The sequence below is a fragment of the Corylus avellana genome, chromosome ca5 (assembly GCF_901000735.1).
Source record: "Corylus avellana chromosome ca5, CavTom2PMs-1.0".
NCBI lineage: Eukaryota > Viridiplantae > Streptophyta > Magnoliopsida > Fagales > Betulaceae > Corylus > Corylus avellana.
The window spans coordinates 34,392,436-34,411,445 of record NC_081545.1 but is presented as its reverse complement, the minus strand read 5'-3'; the positions used below and the strand labels follow the sequence as shown (position 1 = coordinate 34,411,445).

Below are 19,010 nucleotides of genomic sequence, written 5' to 3'. Positions count from 1 at the left end.
CTTTCTACGCGAAAGAAACAATGGAGTAGAAAAACCGAAGCCGGTCTTCTTGGTACAAGACCTAAGTGTAGCAACATGAGAGAGTGAACTCCTGGTCAGGGGCATAGAGCATTGGTAGGGTAATACCATATTCATCCTCTTCAAGGAAACAACCAATCAGAACTAGAAAAAGAAAATAAAAAGGAAAAGTGAATAAAAAAACATAAAAATAATCAGCACAAATGAATCATAATTACAATTTCTATTCTAATTCTCTGGAACAGATCGTTGAAATTGTGATTCTTTTTACATTGTACACGTGACTACACAAGTTCACAAATATGTTTGCACAAAAGATTCAATGAGAAAAAAGAAAATTAAATTAAATACTTACGTTTGATCGATCGAGTGAATTTAGGGATGAGAAAACTTCAATCTTTAGATCCTTGAGAACGTACGCGCGTGTATATTGGTAGAGAGAGATAATCGAAATTTGACTTGAAAAAACAAGGGGTGGCCGAATATATGGAGTGATACGGTCCTTTTTTTTAAAATTTTTTTTTAAGAGAATGTAAGAAAATGTGAGAGCTAGTTGAAAGAAAATGAAGGGAAAAGAGAGAGACGGGAGCGGCTACAGAGGGGCCAGAATTTAATTTGTGTCTCTCTAGATTCTTTTTTTATTTATTATTATCATTATTGTTTATTTTAATTAGGACTAAATGCTATGAATTAATTTGAATTAATGAAATAAAATTTAATTTTGTGTAAAATGCAAACTTCCATTTCAAAATCCCCCAATTTATTTCATTTAGTGCATTTTGAAGGGTAGTATTGTCTAAAAGATTTAAAGATGGTAGTGCACTAAATGCAATACCAAAATTCACTAAATTGAGGAAATAGAAAGATTTTGAAATGGAGAGGATCCTTTTCCAACGGATCTTCTCCATTTCAAAATTCCTTCATTTCTTCTATTTAGTGTATTTTGAAGGGTATTGTTGTCCAAAATTTTTAATAATGGTAGTGCATTAAATGCAATACCCTTCAAAATACACTAAATGAAAGAAATAAATGAATTTTGAAATGGAGAGATCATTTTCCAAAAAAGAGGGAGGCGTTCGGTTTGGTTGTTTCTAGAATCTTGTGTTTTTATTGATATTACTCATTAATGAGTTATATTATGTACGTGGTGAATCTGACGGTTGAGAGTTTTTTGGTTATTATCATCCTATCCGTTTGTTGTGTGAAATGGAAAGGGTTGAATTGAAATTTTAATTTTATAGTCTTTAATGGAGACACCAATTTTGTTCGGATACGTCTATATATAAGGCCTAATTTGAGTAAAGATCTGCCTTAAAGTTTCTTCCTTTTTTGGATTACAATTTTCGAAAATTTATTTTTTGTTCATCCTACGGTTATAGAAACGACACAAACTCAAGTCATCTTTGTCCTGCTCATCCGCGGATGACAATTATGGATGTCATTCAAAAACATGGTCAATTATATATATGAAGGCCATGCCGATACTGATCGATGATGATGATCCAGTAATACAAGGTATTTTTCTAGAAATAAACAATGGAGAAATAAAATACTAGGGTTCGTTTTCTTGGTACAACATGACAAAGTAAATATATTATATATATAGCAATTATTTAATTTTTATTTTCTTAGTAAATTCATTAGTTAATTAATTATTATTTAAATTTCATTATTTGAGTAATTAGATAAATTAACTCGAATCTTAAACAATCTAATTTCGAGTTTATATGTTTGTCTTATAATATGTATATACTTTTGTTACACACATAATTACATAAATACACATAAACCCACTCATATACACCTACATATACCATGACTCACAATTACCATAATCCAAGCTATATATATATATATTACATAAAGATTTATTTTTATTTATCTTTTAAATAATTTATATGTACCCATCACAAAATTATAAATAATACCATAAAAAATAATAAAAATGAAGGTAAATGAATTCATAAGAACCGAGCCGAATTTATATTATAAGTTTTTGACTCGTTTAATAATCCAATTTAATTTAGTGTTCACCGTCTACTCATTTATTAAATGAGTGAAGACTGAGTCAAATCTGTCCGCACCAAACTCGAGTCTATCCGTGAACCGCTCTTGACTTACAGCTTTATTCGAGCAGGTGATAACTCCCGTCGGCTTTGTGGGGTTCAAAGGAAGGGCCACAAAGGATACCACCCCAACGGGGGAAGTATATGAGAGTAATTGGGAGAGTACAGATGAGCATCATAATACCCATGAGAGAGATGCTTGTCTGCTTCGAGTATTTATTGCCAGAAAACAACAGCAGCTGAGTCACCACTGCCCCCACCGTTCCTCCACTCCCTGTCATCCCTGATATCACTCCAAGTGACCTGCAAATTGCAAAACCCACACATATATATATGTTGTCGTATCAGGCTTTGCTCTCAAAAGTTCAAACTAAAACTGCCTTGAAGACGAAAACACACCGTTTGGCAATATACACATTACTAATATTGTTAATATTTTATATCTTGAATTATTTGTTAACATATATATTTTTTTTAATAGATTTTTCATTGTTTACTCTAAAGTATTTACTAAAGAAGCAAAATAAGTAGTAATAATTGAATTTAAACCATCTACCGGAGATGCTTGTAAGAGAAGGTTGCAATGATTAATACAAGACAAATGAAACACTCGCAAACAAACAAAAGAGTAGATGGCTTGTGTCGCCGATATCAAGTGGAAGTGGGGCCGCCCGCCTACAGAACAATTGTCCGTGAACTATCGTTATCCACCTATTGCAACGTACGTGGACGCATACTAATTTTTTGCAACTATCGCATCACCGACATAAATTTTCATGTACCCACCCACGATATTTTGATTTTTTCTTACAATAATTTTATAAAAATAAAAACTATTAAACCTTTAAATAACATAAGTATATAGATTAATTCTCTTAAATATTTTGGTTAGTTGATATTAAGCAAACTCACCTTTTGGAAACAAAAGGAACCACACCGAAGGTGAGGCCACTGGCCGCTTGAACAAACACGGAGAAACAACACATGACAACTATGGAACCCCACAGCGAGTTGACTCGTCCGAGCAACACACAGAGCAACCCAGCGACTGTCTGCACCACCCACAACCCCCAGAGCCTCCCTCTCATTCCAAACCTCCTCCCCATCGCGTCGGAGAGCAACCCTCCGGTCGGCCGTGAAATGAAATTCGCCATTCCAAAGCTGGCCGCCACAGTCCCGGCCAACTCAAGATTCAAATCAAACCTGTCGTAGAAATACTGGGCTATAATATTGTCAGTTGTCAGCTCCACTCCGAAGCTGTACCCGTACGCCAAAGCCAAAATCCACCCCCTGTAGTTCTTGAGCCCATTGAAGAGAATTTTCAACAAGTCCTCTTTCGGGGTCGTGCCGGAACGTTTCTTGTAGTTCCCGGTAGGTAGGTCTTGGCCGTATGCCAAGACCATTATCGCCGTCAGTGCTTGGAAAATGGCGGGGACGACAAACGCAGCGCGCCAAGCAGTGGAAGAGGGTACGTTGAATGACATGATGAAGGAGTATATGAGCGGCATCACCATCTGCGTGACGCCTGTATAAGAATTTTGCGTCACACATGACATATAAGAAAATTTATTAGATTCTTAATTAATATTATAAGGTTATAATTTAATCCTAATTCTATTATGAGGGTCAAGTGAAAAAAAATAAAATAAAAATCCTTTTCTAGTTTTTGGGTTTTTAAATTAAGATTCAAAAAAAAAAAAAGAAGAGTTTTTTATTGCTATGATTCTGGTACGTACGTTATTTTATCAATTTATTGTGAAAATTTAAAGTTGAATGTTACGTACATCTTTTTATATAATTCTTTTAATTATTTTTCAACCATATTTTATTTTACATATTTATCACTGAATCCGTAAAGTTACAAAGTAAAAAGTACGATAACTTCACTCACTAATTAACTAGATGACAAATAAGATGGAAAATAATTTTCTGTAATTTTTGTATTTATTAATTATTACCTGAGCCCATGTTCGCCCACCCGGCTGCCACGCCGTTGGCGAGCCCGACAACGCAGCCGGAGAACATGGAGCTCATCCAGAACTGGTTGGCGACGAAGTTGGCAAGCGAGAAGCCAACAAGAAAGCGGACGAGAATGAAGGAGTTTGGCGACGAGACTAGACACATTGAGAGTATAGCGGGAGCGGTGAGGAGAGAGAGCGTGGCGGATGCGACTCGAGGGCCCACGAGGTCGCATACGGGTCCCATGGCGAAGCGAGAGAAGATGGAGCCGGCGAAGGAGGCTATGCCGGCGTAGCTGATGTCGGTTTCGGTGAGGTTGAGGTCCTGGCGGATGATGGCGACGAGAGGAGGGATGGAGAAGGTAGAGAAGAAGCATGAGAAGAGAGATAGCCATGCAAGGTGGAAGGCTCGCATGTGGGGTGGGGCTATTGAGAAAGGTCGGAATTCGGTGGCCTTTTGGTCTGCAGGATCCACGGGTAAAGAGAAGGATGGTGCTTTTGTGGGTTGAGCTTCCATGGTAGAAGGTGGATGTGTCAAAGCGTTAACAAGCTAGTAGGGTATTTGTTCTAGCGGTTTACCATCCAATCCGACCTACTCCGGTTGATTCTGATTTCTGAGCAACCAAAAGTCCTGCAAAACAATGACCTGTCCTTTCCCGTCGTTTATAGGTTTTTGGAAACTTCTACTTTTCCTTTTCGGCACTTTGTGAATCATATCTTCAAGTTTAAAAAACTTTAATCACAAGTCTATGGTAGGGATACAGGTAGTATTCTGGAGATTTTGACATTTTTAATTAGGATCCAGTAGAAAATTTCAACAAAGAAAATTATGAGAACTCAAGGTTACAACTTTTTAAACTTTGAAGTGATGGCAAAAGTATCTAAATATGAAAGGTCTAAGTAAAGACTGTAAAGTTTTTACTTAAAAAAAAGATAAAAAGTAAAGTTTTTATTAAATCTTTACTTTAAGATTATTTATAAACTTAGGTAATAGATTAAGCTAACACGCGTTATCATGTCGTAAAAGAGTTGAAGAAAATCAATTGTAAGAATAATATTACTCTTAATTTGAAATGAATGATTTAGATTTAAAAAAAGTATTTATAGTATAATATTTTAATTAAGAATTGTAAAAGATTGAAAAGTTAAATACCAACAAAGTCAAACAATGCGCACCAATTTAGTGATTTTCCTTTTATCATTATAAATATATATACAATAACGAAGATTAGAGTACACCCCTCCCGCCACCCTTCTGAAAGGAAAATCTAGTTACCTCAAAAAAAAAATTTCTAGGGTTGATAACTCCCACGACATGAAAAGTGCCTTCAAAGGCTTATTTGCTATTAACCCAAGAAAAAGTTTCGGGGCCTGCGTAGAATCATGTGTTTCTCTACTAAAGAATGTTACCAACCAAGGCTTGATCTCCGAAGGAACTGTCATTCATGGGCATTTGATCAAGATGGGTATCTCCTCAGAAAGTTACATAGCCGTAAAACTTCTCACAATGTATCTTAATTGCGCAAGTTCTGGTGAGGTTCAGGAGATTGTGAAGGAGTTTAATGGGTTTAATATTGTGGTGGATAATTGCTTGATTAGTGCTAACTTTAAGTGGGGAAATCTCGACGGAGCTCGCCGGTTATTTGAACAAATGCCTGAGAGAAACGAAGTCTCGTGGACAGCACTGATATCGGGTCTTATGAAATATGGAAGGGTGGAAGAATCGATGTGGTACTTTGAGAGGAACCCATATCAGAATGTGGTTTCTTGGACTGCAGCTATTAGTGGGTTTGTGCAAAATGGGTTTAACATTGAAGCTCTGAAGCTTTTCATGAAGCTGCTTGAATCTGGGGTCAAGCCCAATGATGTTACATTTACCTCTGTTATTAGAGCTTGTACAGGATCAGGTGAATTTGGTTTGGGAAAGAGTGTTGTTGGGTTGGTTATCAAAGATGGCTTTGAACACAATTTATCTGTTTCTAATTCCTTAATTACATTAAGCTTGAGGATGGGTGAAATTGCTTTGGCTAGGAGAGTATTTGATGGGATGGCAAAACGAGATGTTGTTTCTTGGACTGCAATCCTAGACATGTATGTTGAGATGGGGGACTTGGGAGAAGCACATCGAGTCTTTAATGAGATGCCGGTAAGAAATGAGGTTTCTTGGAGTGCAATGATTGCAAGGTACAGTCAGAGTGGTTATCCTGAAGAAGCATTGAAACTCTTCTGTCAGATGGTTCAACATGGGTTTAACGCAAATATCTCTTGTTTCTCCAGTGTTCTTAGTGCATTGGCCAGCCTAAAGGCTTTTCGAGCAGGGATGAACATCCATTCACATGCTCTCAAAATTGGGATTGTGGAAGATGTCTTCATCAGTAGTTCTCTAATTGACTTCTACTGCAAATGTGGCAATAGTAAAGATGGGCGTTTGGTGTTTGACTCAAATTTGAAGAGGAACGTGGTTTCATGGAACTCTATGATTGGTGGGTATAGTCTGAATAGGCAGATGGAAGAAGCTAAGGTGTTGTTTGACAACATGCCTGTCCGAAATATTGTCTCATGGAACACTATGATTTTGGGTTACACAGAAAATAAACAATTTGATAAGGTATTTGAAGCATTCCACGAGATGCTTTTGTGTGGGGAAATCCCAAATAAGTCCACCTTCCCAACTGTGCTTTGTGCATGTGCGAGCATAGCCTCATTAGAGAAAGGCAAGATCCTCCATGGGAGAACCATTAAACTTGGAATTCAACATGACATTTTTGTGGGTACTGCCCTGACTGATATGTATGCCAAATCTGGGGATATTCAAAGCTCCAAGCAGGTGTTTGATAGAATGCCCGAGAAAAATGAAATCTCTTGGGCTGTGATGATTCAAGGGCTTGCAGAAAATGGTTTTGCCGAGGAATCTCTTATTCTGTTTGAAGAAAAGGGAAGAACCTCACCTGTTGCTCCCAACGAGCTCATGCTTCCTTCAATTCTTTTTGCTTGTTCTCACTCTGGTTTGGCCGATGAAGGACTTTAGATACTTGAAATAATTGAACTCGATGGCAAAATCCATAATTCCGTGCAAGTTTAAGGGCTCGGAAGGAAATTTCACTTTGTTCTTCTCGGGCGTCGGGCCCCACTAAAACCGTTACAACGCTCACACGGTTCATCATGTAATACCGGTCCACCTCTCCCGCCAAAAAACCTCGCTCCGACTATATATGTGCGGCGTCATGTCATATCTCTGTTTTGAATTTCTCTGCGAACCCTCTCTAGCGAGCCAGTCGGTTCCACCTCTCGCTCTCTCAGGTCTCTCTCTCTCTCTCTCTCTCACACACACACGGGGATGCGAAACTAATTCTATTTGATTGTTTTAGAATTGAAGAATCGACTATTTCAAATTTTTTTTAACAATAATTTCAGTTTTTATGACTGTATCATAGAAGCTAAGCTAGTTTTTCATTTGCTTGAGAAATTGAGCTCAGATTGGCTTGCTATTGCTGCGGTTGTTCACTGTGGATCGTAGATTTTGAGATTCAAGAATTCTTCCTGTGGTGCTTGGAGAATTTCAAATTTGCATAGAGAAGAAGGTTTCTGAAACAAACTCATCTACTTTGGGTGTTTTGGAGGATATAGGAGGTTTTGAACAAATTATGAAGGAATTTGAGTTTCTGATTCTCATTGTAATTTTTGGACCATAGCTGAAAGATACGTTGTACATGATGAAGTCAGAATGTAACAAGTCGTGTAGATGATGAGAACAGGCCACTGGTTTTCAAATGATTTGTCATTTTAACACAATGATAACTCATTTAGATATGAAATCTGGCTGATATGTTAGAAGAGAATTTTCTGACAGTGATTCTTAGTTTTGCTTTCTGCTTTTGGTTCTTTCGGAGTTTTATCTTGTTGAATACATGAACGAATTTTCTTCTACTCCTAACTTTGGAGAATTCAAAGACATTTGATACGTTTGTTTGCCGCTTAATTTGACATATTGTTTTCCATTGGATCTATGACTTGAAAGCTCTATGTTACTGAAATTTAGGTGCTGTTTATGTGGGAAAACTCAAGTTTGGTAGTAAAACAATATAACAGGATTAGTCTTTTGATAGAATTCAGTTTTCAAAGTCATTCATAAGTCCTGGAAATTATTGGTTTTATGAAAAATGCTTCTTTCATCATGTTTTTCATTGATACTTTTAGTATAGCATTATAATGATTGAATTCCTTGGATGTGGTCAAGTACCTGAAGGCCTTTCAATTGACTACATGCTTAAAGAACATTTTGATCCTTATGAATTTCACTGTGTTTCATAGCGACTGCAGAGGGTATTAATGTTGTTATCTCTGTTATATTGGTTGATAATGTATATCCTTATATTCACTTTTTTTTTTTTGGTTATTTGTTTCCCCCAGTCTATCAAGAAGCGAGTGGGACTATGGATTCATATACACTGAAGTCTGTGTTAGATTTGCCGGCACATTTTCGTTCAGCTTTTAACTTCAGGTACATATTGAGCTTTCTGAAGTTGATATATAAATTTGAAGGTTGGTTATTCTTCCAGCTAGTATTTTATTAACTTCTGTGATTTTGAGTAAACCAATAATCATTAGAAATCACCATGCAAGAATTTTCCCTTTTTTCATTTTTAAATGCTATGTGTAATCGCTTATCTCGAGCATAGTGGAGAAGATGCTATCTCTGGCTCAAAATGGTTGATTTCAGTCTTCATAATGTTACCATCTTCCTGCACTCCACATGTTGGTATATGTGGTAGTAATATACTTTTGTTTCTTACACATGTAGGTACTTTAATTCGCTGCAGAGCGAATGCTTTCCTGTTTGTTTCCACTCCGATGCAAACATGGTTATTTCAGCCCCCACTGGAAGTGGTAAAACAGTGCTCTTTGAGCTTTGCATTTTGAGGCTTCTCTCGAAGTTCATCTCTGAAGAGGGGAGGTTCATCCATTTAAAGGGAACCCTCAAGGCAGTAAGCGTCCAGTGCAGTGACACTATAGTAGACATTTATTTTAATTTTCTAGATTGGGACTTCTAAGAAGATCATTGACCCCTGTTACTAAATCCCTGATTACATTTTTCCTTAAATATTAGTTGCAAACCTATCAAAAAAAGAAGATCATTGACCCCTTTATTTCATCTACCTTGTTTGGGTACTGTTAGCAACGTATTATTTGATGACTGCAATTAAAAAGACAAACCTCTGTCCTTTGACATCTTGCATTATATTAATCTTGAAGTTTATATATACTTCCACTCAGTAGCAATTGTTCATTTCATCTACCTATGTGCCTTGAAGATCTACATAGCCCCATCCAAGGCATTAGTACAAGAGAAGCTCCGTGATTGGAATGAGAAGTTTGGGTCATGGGGGATAAACTGCCTGGAGTTGACCAGCGATAATGAATTTTACAACATGAGGAATATACAGGACGCTGATATTATCGTGACCACTCCTGAGGTGAGTGTGCATATCTATTTTGCATGGACATACAACTGTAATGCAAACTGAATGCTCACATAGGAATCATGTACAAGCACTTCCTTGGCCCAACAGTGCCTTGAGCCAACACATATATGGCCATGTCGGCCCATGTCTATATATTTCAAGTTTCTGATAATACAGTTTGCATTCTCCTACTATTCAGGTTTGTTATAAACTGATACCAATAGGAGCATGACTAAATGGAATTCTTGTTCCTTTTAAATAGAAATTTGATGCTGTGACTCGGTATCGCATAAAAGATGGTGGCTTGAGCTTTTTTGGTGACATAGCTCTTCTACTTATTGATGAAGTTCACCTTTTGAATGATCCACGTGGAGCGACTTTGGAGGCAATAGTTAGCAGAATAAAAATGCTTGCTCGCTACCCTGAGATGAGATCAAGTGCTCTTGGTCATGTCCGATTCATTGCAGTGTCTGCCACAATTCCAAATATTGAGGACCTTGGTAAATTCTGCCACGATATTGATGTTTGTTAAGAGTCAAAATGTATACATGTTACATTATTATCTTCAAACAAGTACAAGTGGCTTAGCATTTAACAATTTAGACACTGCATATAATCTACTGCAGCTGAATGGCTTCTGGTTCCTGTCCAAGGAATTAAAAGGTACCTTGGCTATTACTGATGAGTAAACTTTATTGCTTCAACGCCACGATGCAGTTTATCTCATTTATAGCTTTGTAACGTTCTGACAGGTTTGGAGAAGAAATGAGGCCTGTAAAGTTGACAACTAAAGTTTTTGGTATGCAAATTCAGTTTACTAAACTTGAATTTATAATGCAAAGTTAGTTTCTCATCCAGTATTTCTTTTTGGCCGTAAAGTTTCTCACCAAGTTCATCACTCTACAACTCTTGTAATTCACTATTACCTGATACAATCTAGGGGGGCAGTAAGTATTTGCCTAAAATCTCTTTGAATAGTATGATGCCTATGATCATTATAATGTTATCAATGAAGGTGCTGGAGCATAATTTTGTTATCCATATTAAAGTTCTCATAGTTTCGATATGTTTTCACAACTATCTTTCTTGCAGGCTATACGCCAGCCAAAAATGACTTTCTATTTGAAAAGGCAAGTGTTTTGTTGGCTGAAGTTATTAATGACATTAAACCCATTCTCTTTTGTTTTTGTTTTTGTTTCCCTGTTCTAAGATATTTATTGACTAGGAAAATGAAATTTCAGTCATTAATTTAAACCACTTCTCATATTTATGATGGTTTGTATTTGTTCCATTACAGCGCCTTCAAAACTATATTTTTGGTAAGTAGAGACCATTGCCACTAACTTTATGATTGAGTATTCTTTTACTTTATTTCTATGAGGTCTTCTGATTTTAACAATAGTGTAATAAAGAATCATGAAATTGTAAAGATGCTTATAACTGATTTGCAGATGTTCTCATGCAATATTCAAGGGGAAAATCTGCTCTGGTTTTTTGTTCAACAAGAAAAGGAGCACAAGAAGCAGCGCAGTGCCTCTCTCAGACTGCAATGACCTTTGGTCATTCAAATTCGTTCGTTAAAAGCAGAGAACAGCAGGAAAGGCTAAGGGAAGCATCACTATCATGCAGTGACAAACAAATGCAGTCTTATATCATTTATGGTGGTATAGAGCAAACTTATTCTGCTATAGAATACTTAGGCTTGGAATTATCACTATGCTCATCATTTTGAGTTGTTTCCTCAAATTGTTTTTAAGTGCACTCTTATTCAATAAATTTCATGTTTGCAGTTGGTTATCACAATGGTGGGGTTTGCCTGAAGGATCGTAATCTCATTGAAAGTCTTTTTCTTAAGGGCGACATTCAAATTATTTGCACTACAAATACTCTTGCCCATGGGATCAACCTACCAGCACATACAGTAGTAATAAAATCAACACAACACTTGTATGTTGAGCTATTTGATCAGCTAAGCTTTGTAATAAATTTCAAATACATCCTTCATGTTTAATTCTCCAAAACTTGTATTTTGTCCAGCAACAAGGAAAAAGGTCTTTACATGGAATATGACCGATCCACTATACTACAGGTATGGCACTTGTCATAAACACCTCTCAATAAATGATTGCATCAAATCAGTCTCTTGTCAAAGATGAAAAATATATAAATTTGAAATTTAATTCGTATAAATGCTGCATTCTTCTGCACTTTTAAGTAGTTCTGTTATTGTTTATACATTAATGTCATGTCTTAAAGGAAAAGAGGCCAAGAGATGGCATCTGAATGGAAATAGCTTCCAAAGCTACTGCATGACAACGAACTTAAACCTTGATTTTGGAAATAGCAATGCAAAATATATTTACAATAAATCCTCAAACTGTCATGGCAATATGTTAACCTTGATGTTATATGACCAGAAAATTTTCAACGGCCAAGTGGAAATTCTTGGTTCTCTATCTGGTCAGACTTTTGGTCCACTTTCAATGTTATTAGGAAGATAATTTCTGCTAAGAGGGATTCTTGTGAATCCTAACATAAGAAAAAGTGCAATATTCTCAATAAGGAGACATGCTGTTGTACGAGCACACACTTTGTTTTCATCCTCATATTAACTGTATTTAGCCCAAAAAGGAAGAAAATAAGACATATAGAGAGCAACTTTTGTCCTTTCTACATGCTTGTCTACATTCAATGGTCTTATTGCTAACTGTAATATACCATTTAAAGTTAGTTAGTTGTCCTGGCATGCAGATGAGTGGGAGGGCAGGCCGGCCACCATTTGATGATACAGGAATGGTCATAATCATGACAAGAAGAGAAACTGTAAGATGAACCTTTCTCCTTCCATCTCTGTCATGTCTGTGAGTATATTGCTTTATAATAATTAGTTAATATATTTCTTCATAGTTATTGAATCAATCCTGTTTGATATCATATTGTCTGTCCATTCTGAACTAGTCTTTTACGATCCTTTACATGAATGATGTCAGGTCCATTTGTATGAGAATCTATTGAATGGATGTGAAATGGTGGAATCACAGTATGTGTATCCATTCAACTTTATAACTGATTTTTTGAATATTCTGAAAAACTGCATGCCCCTAATCAGGTGGCTCTTATTGTCTTATTTCAGATTGCTTTCATGTGTGACGGAGCACTTAACCGCTGAGATAGTTCAATTGACTGTCTCTGATATTACAAGGGCAATTGAGTGGATGAAGTGCTCATATTTGTATGTCAGAATGAAAAAGGCATGTGCATCTGCGGATCCCTTTCAGAATATCATCTGGATACTTTTTTTCATCTAATTATTTTCTGACACTTTCAATGCAAAAGCAGAATCCTGAAAATTATTTAGTTAGAAAAGGGACTTTAAGTGACCATAAAGAGAGGGATATGCAAGGTGCTGTAATCATCCGATATTATAATTATAATTGTTGCTCCCCCCCTCCTCCCCCCATTGCTTATCAGTTTTATTTTGTATCAGAGATCTGTGTTGAGAAAGTTAATGAGTTATCGCGACATCAAATGATCTGGACTGATGAAGATGGTTTCCTGTTGAAGCCGCTAGGTATCAGTATAATTAACTCATAAAACAGTATCTTTCAGTGTTTATGAATGACAAATATCATGAAACGCAATATGCAGACCCCTGCAAGCTGCAGTTTTTAACCCTTTCCTATTTTTTGTCTTTAGAGCCTGGAAAGCTGATGACAAAGTACTATTTGAAGTTTGACACGATGAAACACATTATGCAGACCCCTGTAAATTGCAGTTTGGAAGATGCACTTCATATCATATGCCGTGCTGAGGAAATTGCTTGTATGTATATAAATGTAATGCCCATGTATCCTGTGATACTTGAAAAGCCCATTGAAGAAGTGATATGGGTTATTTACTGGAATATGAAGGGATACAGCTCAGACGCAATGAGAAGAAACTTCTAAATGACATAAACACTGATAAAGATAGCCGGCTTCGATTTCACATCCTTGGTGATAAAGGGAAACGGAAAAAGCGTATTCAAACTAGAGAAGAAAAAATATTTGTTTTGGCAAATGATTGCTTGACTGGTGATCCTTCGGTTCATGATTTATCCCTGACCCAGGTTTCATCTGCTCATAATTTTACAACAATTGTGTTGTGTTTAGGTATTCTTAATGGTTTATATATGAAACTATAAATTTGGTCTCTGTGTCATAGGACATGAATTCAATATGCACAAACGGGTGTAGAATTGCTAAGTGTATGAAAGAGTATTTCATTTACATGAAGAATTATAGAGGAGCCTTGAATTCAACACTTCTAGCCAAATCATTACATCAAAAACTCTGGGATGATAGTCCATACTTGCTGAAACAGTTACCTGGAATTGGGATGGTGACTGCGAAGGTTTTCTTCTATTGCCTTCTGAGTGTATCTGATGGCAGATGACTTCAAAATCTTGGGTTAGTTAAAAATCTTCTTTCTGCACCCCCCTTCTAATGCTATTTGCAGGCATTACATTCAATGGGAATCAACTCATTTGAGACGCTAGCTGAAGCAGATCCAAGGAGAATGGAGATAGTCACTGGTCGAAAATACCCATTTGGGAACCATATTAAGGATTCTCTACTTTCACTACCTCCAAAAGTTGACGTGAAGATGGAGGAAATTGAGTGCCAAAGGCAAGGAAAGTCCAAGCTGGTAGTAACATTGACAAGGCTATCACAATCAGTGCAATCGACAAAACGGCATTATGCTGATATGGTATGATATCTGGAATCTTATAAGGCACTTTGTGTAAACCTTATTCACAAACTGTCAATTGTAATGAAACACAATATGTGCCTTTAATGAATTCATTTCTGCAGATTGTTGGCTCAGAAGAGGATAACTTGGTTCTCTTCCATGAGAAAATAAGGTGATGATGATTTTTTGTTTCTTTTATACCTTCCGATACTTTGATAAGGACAGTGCTGTGAGCATAGTGCCAATAGGTTTCTGCCAAACCAAAATCTACAGTCGCATATTCAGCTGTTTCTTTTGGTTGGAAAACTTCTTGATTGCCTGTACATATTTGGTTGGTTCAAATGGTGACCTCTTGGTATTGTGCTTACTTCTCTGTATGCTACCTCTTGTACCTCAGTCATCAACATTTTTTTTAACTCTATCTATGTTGTTGCTGCAGAGTGGAAGAGTTTTCCAGGTATGCAGACGTAAACCTTTGGTTCCCTTCTTTGTTTGATAACTCAGTGTATTTGTAAATAAAAAGCAGTACTTGATATGAAATTATATTCCTCTTCTTTTAGTAACTATCTTGAATGTTCTAAGCTAGTAATTAACTGCAATTATTATAATTTTAACAGCAACTATTACTATTTAAATTTTCTAAACAATAAGGACCATAAATCTCAGTACCTTTGATTAAACATGAAGAAAGACAAAGATATTATTATAATAATAAATAAAAAATCTCGGTCTACTAGCTCAATGGCAGAATTACCTTTCTCTTTCTGTCAGGGAGAGAGTTTAGACTGTTTAGTCAAGTGATGTCTGAGGTAGTTGAATTTCATTGCAGCCCCTACAGTGCGACAATTCTCCTGTCAAATCCCCAACAAGGAAAGCTGACTATCAAGGCAGATCTTATTTTTGAAGAATACAGTATAGCTCCTTCCATGATATCTCTAACTTTTTGGGACTTTTACTGGCAGTGAACTGCAGGCTAAATGGATTCGTTTTGTATCATTATTCATGTAGTTGGCATTGATCTCCGCCAAAAACTTCTTTTGATGAAAGAGAGCAAATCAAGCATGAAATATAAACAGAGAAATAAGCAGCCTTCCTCTTTTCCTCCACCTGAGGAAATACATATTATAGATGACAATGAAGCTACATCTCGAGCTCTAGCCAAAGAGCTTCACAATTCAGCCAACTCTGAAAAGGAAAATGATTTCTTGTGAGTATCTTTTGATCTTATTTTAAATCTCTTAACTGGCGCCTGAATTAGGTTTTTAATAGATCAATTGGTTTTTCTATTCCAGGCCTAGTTTCAAGCTCATAGATGAAGAGATGGAAGAAGGTATAGCTCAAAATATAATCCTAGACAGTTTTTAAGGTCTACTATCTTTCCTCCCTTAGTTCCTTTCACTTACGACTTCTACCTCAAATCGCTGCAGCTGAGCCTGATCTTGAAGTTGAAGAAGATGAATGCAAAATCATCACTGCACAAACAGTTTTTGACCACATACGTGAAAAAGCCAAGAACTTTCCTGTCTTGGCCTCACCAAGTATTGCCTGTTTCCCATCATCAGAGGCCTCGACTCTCACAAGGAGGCGCACTCGTGAGAAGCGGCTTGAACTCCATAGTGATGTAGAATTTCTGGAAGAGAGAGACAGAAACAAGATTACACCACCGAGTGTGGTCAATCCATCTTCAGAACCCGGAGAGGCAGAACGTAATGGACATGGTACTACCAAATGTACGATTCCTCCAGAGACCACATCCAAGACTTCAACTGAAGAATCAATATTTGATGATATACGGAAAAAATCTAGGAATTTTCCAGTGATCAATAAATTGAAGACCATTGATTCGGAGGCTTTACTCTGGACGAAGGAACACTCCTCTGAGAGTCGAACTGAGTCCGGTACTGCTACCTCTGAAATTTTGAATGAGATGCATTCAGATAAAGTCTTGACAGATACTATAACCGAGGAAAGCACAAAGGTCAGACACAATTTATTTTCTGAAAGCTCCTCTGGTGCATATGGGTTACTGAATCTTTCTCCAAGAGTTTCAAGCCCCATTGGTGATCTATCATCTATTGAAATGCTATCGTCTGATATTTCCACGTTAAAGAACAATGGACAGTCCGCGGACCATGTTAGCTCCATGAAAAGCAGCAGGAAGCAGCAATGCCGTTCCAAAGAAATAAAAAAACAGCATTGTTCTCCAAGTGTTTCCAGAAGACAGTTCTGCTCGTCGGAAACGGCCAGCGAAACCAGGGAAGCAGATTCATTTCTTGGGTTCCAGAGTGTCTTTTCATTTCTTTGATTCCTCTTTTGGCAGGGAATTAAATTTGATTCAATTGCTCAGCTTCGAACTAGAGTTTGGTACGTATATTTCCATAACCCGTATCTGATATTTCATCGATAATAACTAATATTTTCTCGATATTTTGGGGACGAGGATCCCTCTCATTAGATTGTTCAAACTTTTGTAGACTTCGGGTAGTTTAAGGGAGGGGTTGCAAAGCCGACCTCTTAATTTCTATGAAATTAGAACCGCACAGAATCTGAATCCTATTTTGGGTCAGGATTGAGCTGATGCTAATCTACTTCATGGTCCTAGTAAATGACATAATATTATAGCAACATCTGCGCCACGGTGTTTCTACTACAATTTAAGCAAGCTCCATACACCAAAAATAGGTGTTTGAAATCAATCAAATATTGAGGTTCCTGAATGTTGACAGCACGTGAGAAAAACAAAACAAGACAAAAAAAAAAAAAAATTGGTTTGCGGGTAGTAGTTGTAGTGTTGGAATATTAAAGGAGCGGTCCAGTCACTTCAATGACCGAACCACCTCCTAATAGAGTGATTTTAATCACCCCTAAGACCTTATCCATGGCAAAATTTCACAATCCTGTAATCACCCTTTGAAATAAAAGTTTACACTCTTTAAGCTTTATTTTTTGCTTTGCTATCACGATTTGTACCATTTATTTAGAATAAACTGTCCAAATGAGAAGTATTGCATGTGCCGGATCATAATCCCATTTAAGTTTTACTTTGTCCAAACCAACGCCACGTCTCTACTTTAGCGGGAGACATTTGGGCGATAACTACGACCCTTTTTCAACACGTATCCCCTCCATGTTTAATGGCAAATGCTAAAGGCTCAACTTTTTTGTCCAACAAAAGTTCAACTTTTGCTTTATTGTTTTAAACAAAATAAAAAAATGAAAAAAAATGTATGAAGCAACCCTATCTATTTTTGGCATTTATTTTATTTAGTATTTTTTAAAAAAAAATTGTATTTTTCTTCATAATAATGACATTTTCTTAAAAGAAAATGTCATTATTATGAAGAAAAATATCATTTTTCATTTAAAAAAAATACTAAATAAAAGAAAAACAAAAAATAGATAGGATTGCTTCAGACATTTTTTCTATTTTTTATTTTTTAAAAAAGACAAAAATTGGTCCAAAGTTGGACAAAATAGTTGGGTGCCTATGCAAAAACTCCACGTATACAATATACATAAATCAGCCCAAGCTCGAGTCGGCAAACTTCCTAGGAAAAATGATCTAGAGGTCCCCGATTCATCGCCAACCAACTTGCTTTCTTGTAAAATTTTCCGCCTTTGTTTTTCCCTCATTTTCCTGGACGTTCTTCCTCGTTCTTTCTCTTTTCAGTGATATTCACAGGTACGTAGTCCGTCAAATTATCTATTTTCTAACTTGGATTGAAAATGCAATTGCGTTTCTTTAACTATTCTAGACACTGAAACTGGAAGTGTACGTATGATTTAGCAATTTAATTTTAAGCTCCATTTGGTTGCTGTTAAAAAGGAAGAAAAAGCTATTTAAAAAAAAAAAAAAAAAAAAGTTTTTTTATAAGTAAAATAGGCAGGCAGAAGAAACCAATCGAAACTATTCAACAACCTTTAATTTTTTTTAATTTTGTTGCAGAGTAGGCATGGCTGGTCCTAACATAAAACATGCTGCCTATCATGGACCGAGTATAATCAAAGAGATCTTCTATGGGATAAGTCTTAGCCTTATGGCTGGATACCTTTGGAAAAGGCATCATTGGATGAGGAGGACCAGGGAATTTTATGATCTGCTTGATAGGGGTGAAATCAGCGTTGTTGTGGAAGATGAGTAGCGAGCCAGATTTTATTTTATTTTATTTTATTTTTTTATTTTTTGTGCTTTGTAATCAGTTCTCTGCTAAGTAATGTGAAGGATCACTTGGGTTTTGGATAAATTAAGGGTGAATTTCACTCTGGTTCAAAGTGTGGTTATTGCCTAAAGATTTTTTTAATCTTCTAAATGATTTTTTTTTTCCTTGCATAGGATGCTAAACTCAAATGGAAGTGGGGTTCACTAATTATGGGGATAACAAATTGGGCATGACTCATTGATGTGAGGGTGGAGTTGATTTTCCTTGTCTTTTCAGAGTTTGAGATTTGAGAAGTTATTGCCTGAATAAGTTTTCCCAACTACACGATTGAGAAGCACGCTATATGCTAATTGGCCCAGCTAGGGGCCTAGGGCAGAAATTCAAGCCGCTTATGAGGTGGGTAATCTATACCATCTCATCTTCACATGTATGACCATGTGGCAGTTCATTGGAATCCAAAGCTATTGCCATCTCCCTCAGCTATCGCATTAATCACTTATTTAACACTACCAACTGTATGCTACACCCCACACAATTCAATTCTGAAAAGGGCCTCAACATGAGCATCAAATATACTCTACATTTTGATCATCCAATGGTAATAAGAATGACCAA

The 19,010-nt window shown here is 36.6% G+C and overlaps 3 protein-coding genes across 9 annotated transcripts; 2 read left to right on the top strand and 1 right to left on the bottom strand.

Moving 5' to 3' along the window:
* Window positions 1-1,930: 1,930 nt before the first annotated feature.
* LOC132180989 (high affinity nitrate transporter 2.7) lies at window positions 1,931-4,725 on the bottom strand. Its single transcript, XM_059594016.1, has 3 exons — window positions 4,043-4,725; window positions 2,997-3,609; window positions 1,931-2,387 (listed from the first exon to the last, which is right to left on the bottom strand). The coding sequence occupies exons 1-3, from the start codon at window positions 4,557-4,559 to the stop codon at window positions 2,144-2,146; spliced, it is 1,374 nt and encodes a 457-aa protein (XP_059449999.1). The 5' UTR covers window positions 4,560-4,725; the 3' UTR covers window positions 1,931-2,143.
* Window positions 4,726-5,357: 632 nt separating this feature from the next.
* On the top strand, window positions 5,358-7,070 carry LOC132182214 (pentatricopeptide repeat-containing protein At2g13600-like). Its single transcript, XM_059595403.1, has one exon. The coding sequence runs from the start codon at window positions 5,358-5,360 to the stop codon at window positions 7,068-7,070; it is 1,713 nt and encodes a 570-aa protein (XP_059451386.1).
* LOC132180294 (DExH-box ATP-dependent RNA helicase DExH17) lies at window positions 7,071-18,269 on the top strand. 7 transcript variants are annotated; one of them, XR_009440113.1, is made up of 28 exons: window positions 7,071-7,342; window positions 8,453-8,543; window positions 8,844-9,027; window positions 9,355-9,516; window positions 9,767-10,004; window positions 10,131-10,167; window positions 10,257-10,303; window positions 10,597-10,634; window positions 10,802-10,823; window positions 10,956-11,168; window positions 11,295-11,451; window positions 11,542-11,593; window positions 12,256-12,327; window positions 12,495-12,544; window positions 12,638-12,755; window positions 12,844-12,907; window positions 12,992-13,075; window positions 13,201-13,326; window positions 13,416-13,612; window positions 13,708-13,896; window positions 14,002-14,253; window positions 14,358-14,407; window positions 14,675-14,692; window positions 15,065-15,147; window positions 15,244-15,442; window positions 15,528-15,565; window positions 15,663-16,599; window positions 18,187-18,269. XR_009440113.1 is itself a non-coding variant. In XM_059593067.1 (28 exons), the coding sequence occupies exons 3-28, from the start codon at window positions 8,476-8,478 to the stop codon at window positions 16,538-16,540; spliced, it is 3,636 nt and encodes a 1,211-aa protein (XP_059449050.1). In that variant the 5' UTR covers window positions 7,071-7,342; window positions 7,519-7,623; window positions 8,453-8,475; the 3' UTR covers window positions 16,541-16,662. The 7 variants fall into 7 exon arrangements, 5 of the variants coding, with proteins under 5 accessions (XP_059449050.1, XP_059449052.1, XP_059449048.1 ...); XR_009440114.1 differs by having other exon boundaries at window positions 18,182-18,249; XM_059593067.1 differs by lacking the exon at window positions 18,187-18,269 and adding an exon at window positions 7,519-7,623 and having other exon boundaries at window positions 15,663-16,662.
* The last annotated feature ends 741 nt before the right edge of the window (window positions 18,270-19,010 follow it).

Bases quoted from the DNA above. Each gene is read 5' to 3' on its own strand.
- LOC132180989 (XM_059594016.1), bottom strand. From the start codon at position 4,559: ATGGAAGCTCAACCCACAAAAGCACCATCCTTCTCTTTACCCGTGGAT. The intron at 3,610-4,042 runs GTAATAATTAAT...ATTCTTATACAG, and splicing joins GTGGGCGAACATGGGCTCAG to GCGTCACGCAGATGGTGATG. The intron at 2,388-2,996 runs GTGAGTTTGCTT...TGCAATTTGCAG, and splicing joins GTTCCTTTTGTTTCCAAAAG to GTCACTTGGAGTGATATCAG.
- LOC132182214 (XM_059595403.1), top strand. From the start codon at position 5,358: ATGAAAAGTGCCTTCAAAGGCTTATTTGCTATTAACCCAAGAAAAAGT.
- LOC132180294 (XM_059593065.1), top strand. From the start codon at position 7,255: ATGTGCGGCGTCATGTCATATCTCTGTTTTGAATTTCTCTGCGAACCC. The intron at 11,169-11,294 runs GTATAGAGCAAA...TCATGTTTGCAG, and splicing joins GTCTTATATCATTTATGGTG to TTGGTTATCACAATGGTGGG. The intron at 13,897-14,001 runs GTTTTCTTCTAT...TGCTATTTGCAG, and splicing joins TTGGGATGGTGACTGCGAAG to GCATTACATTCAATGGGAAT.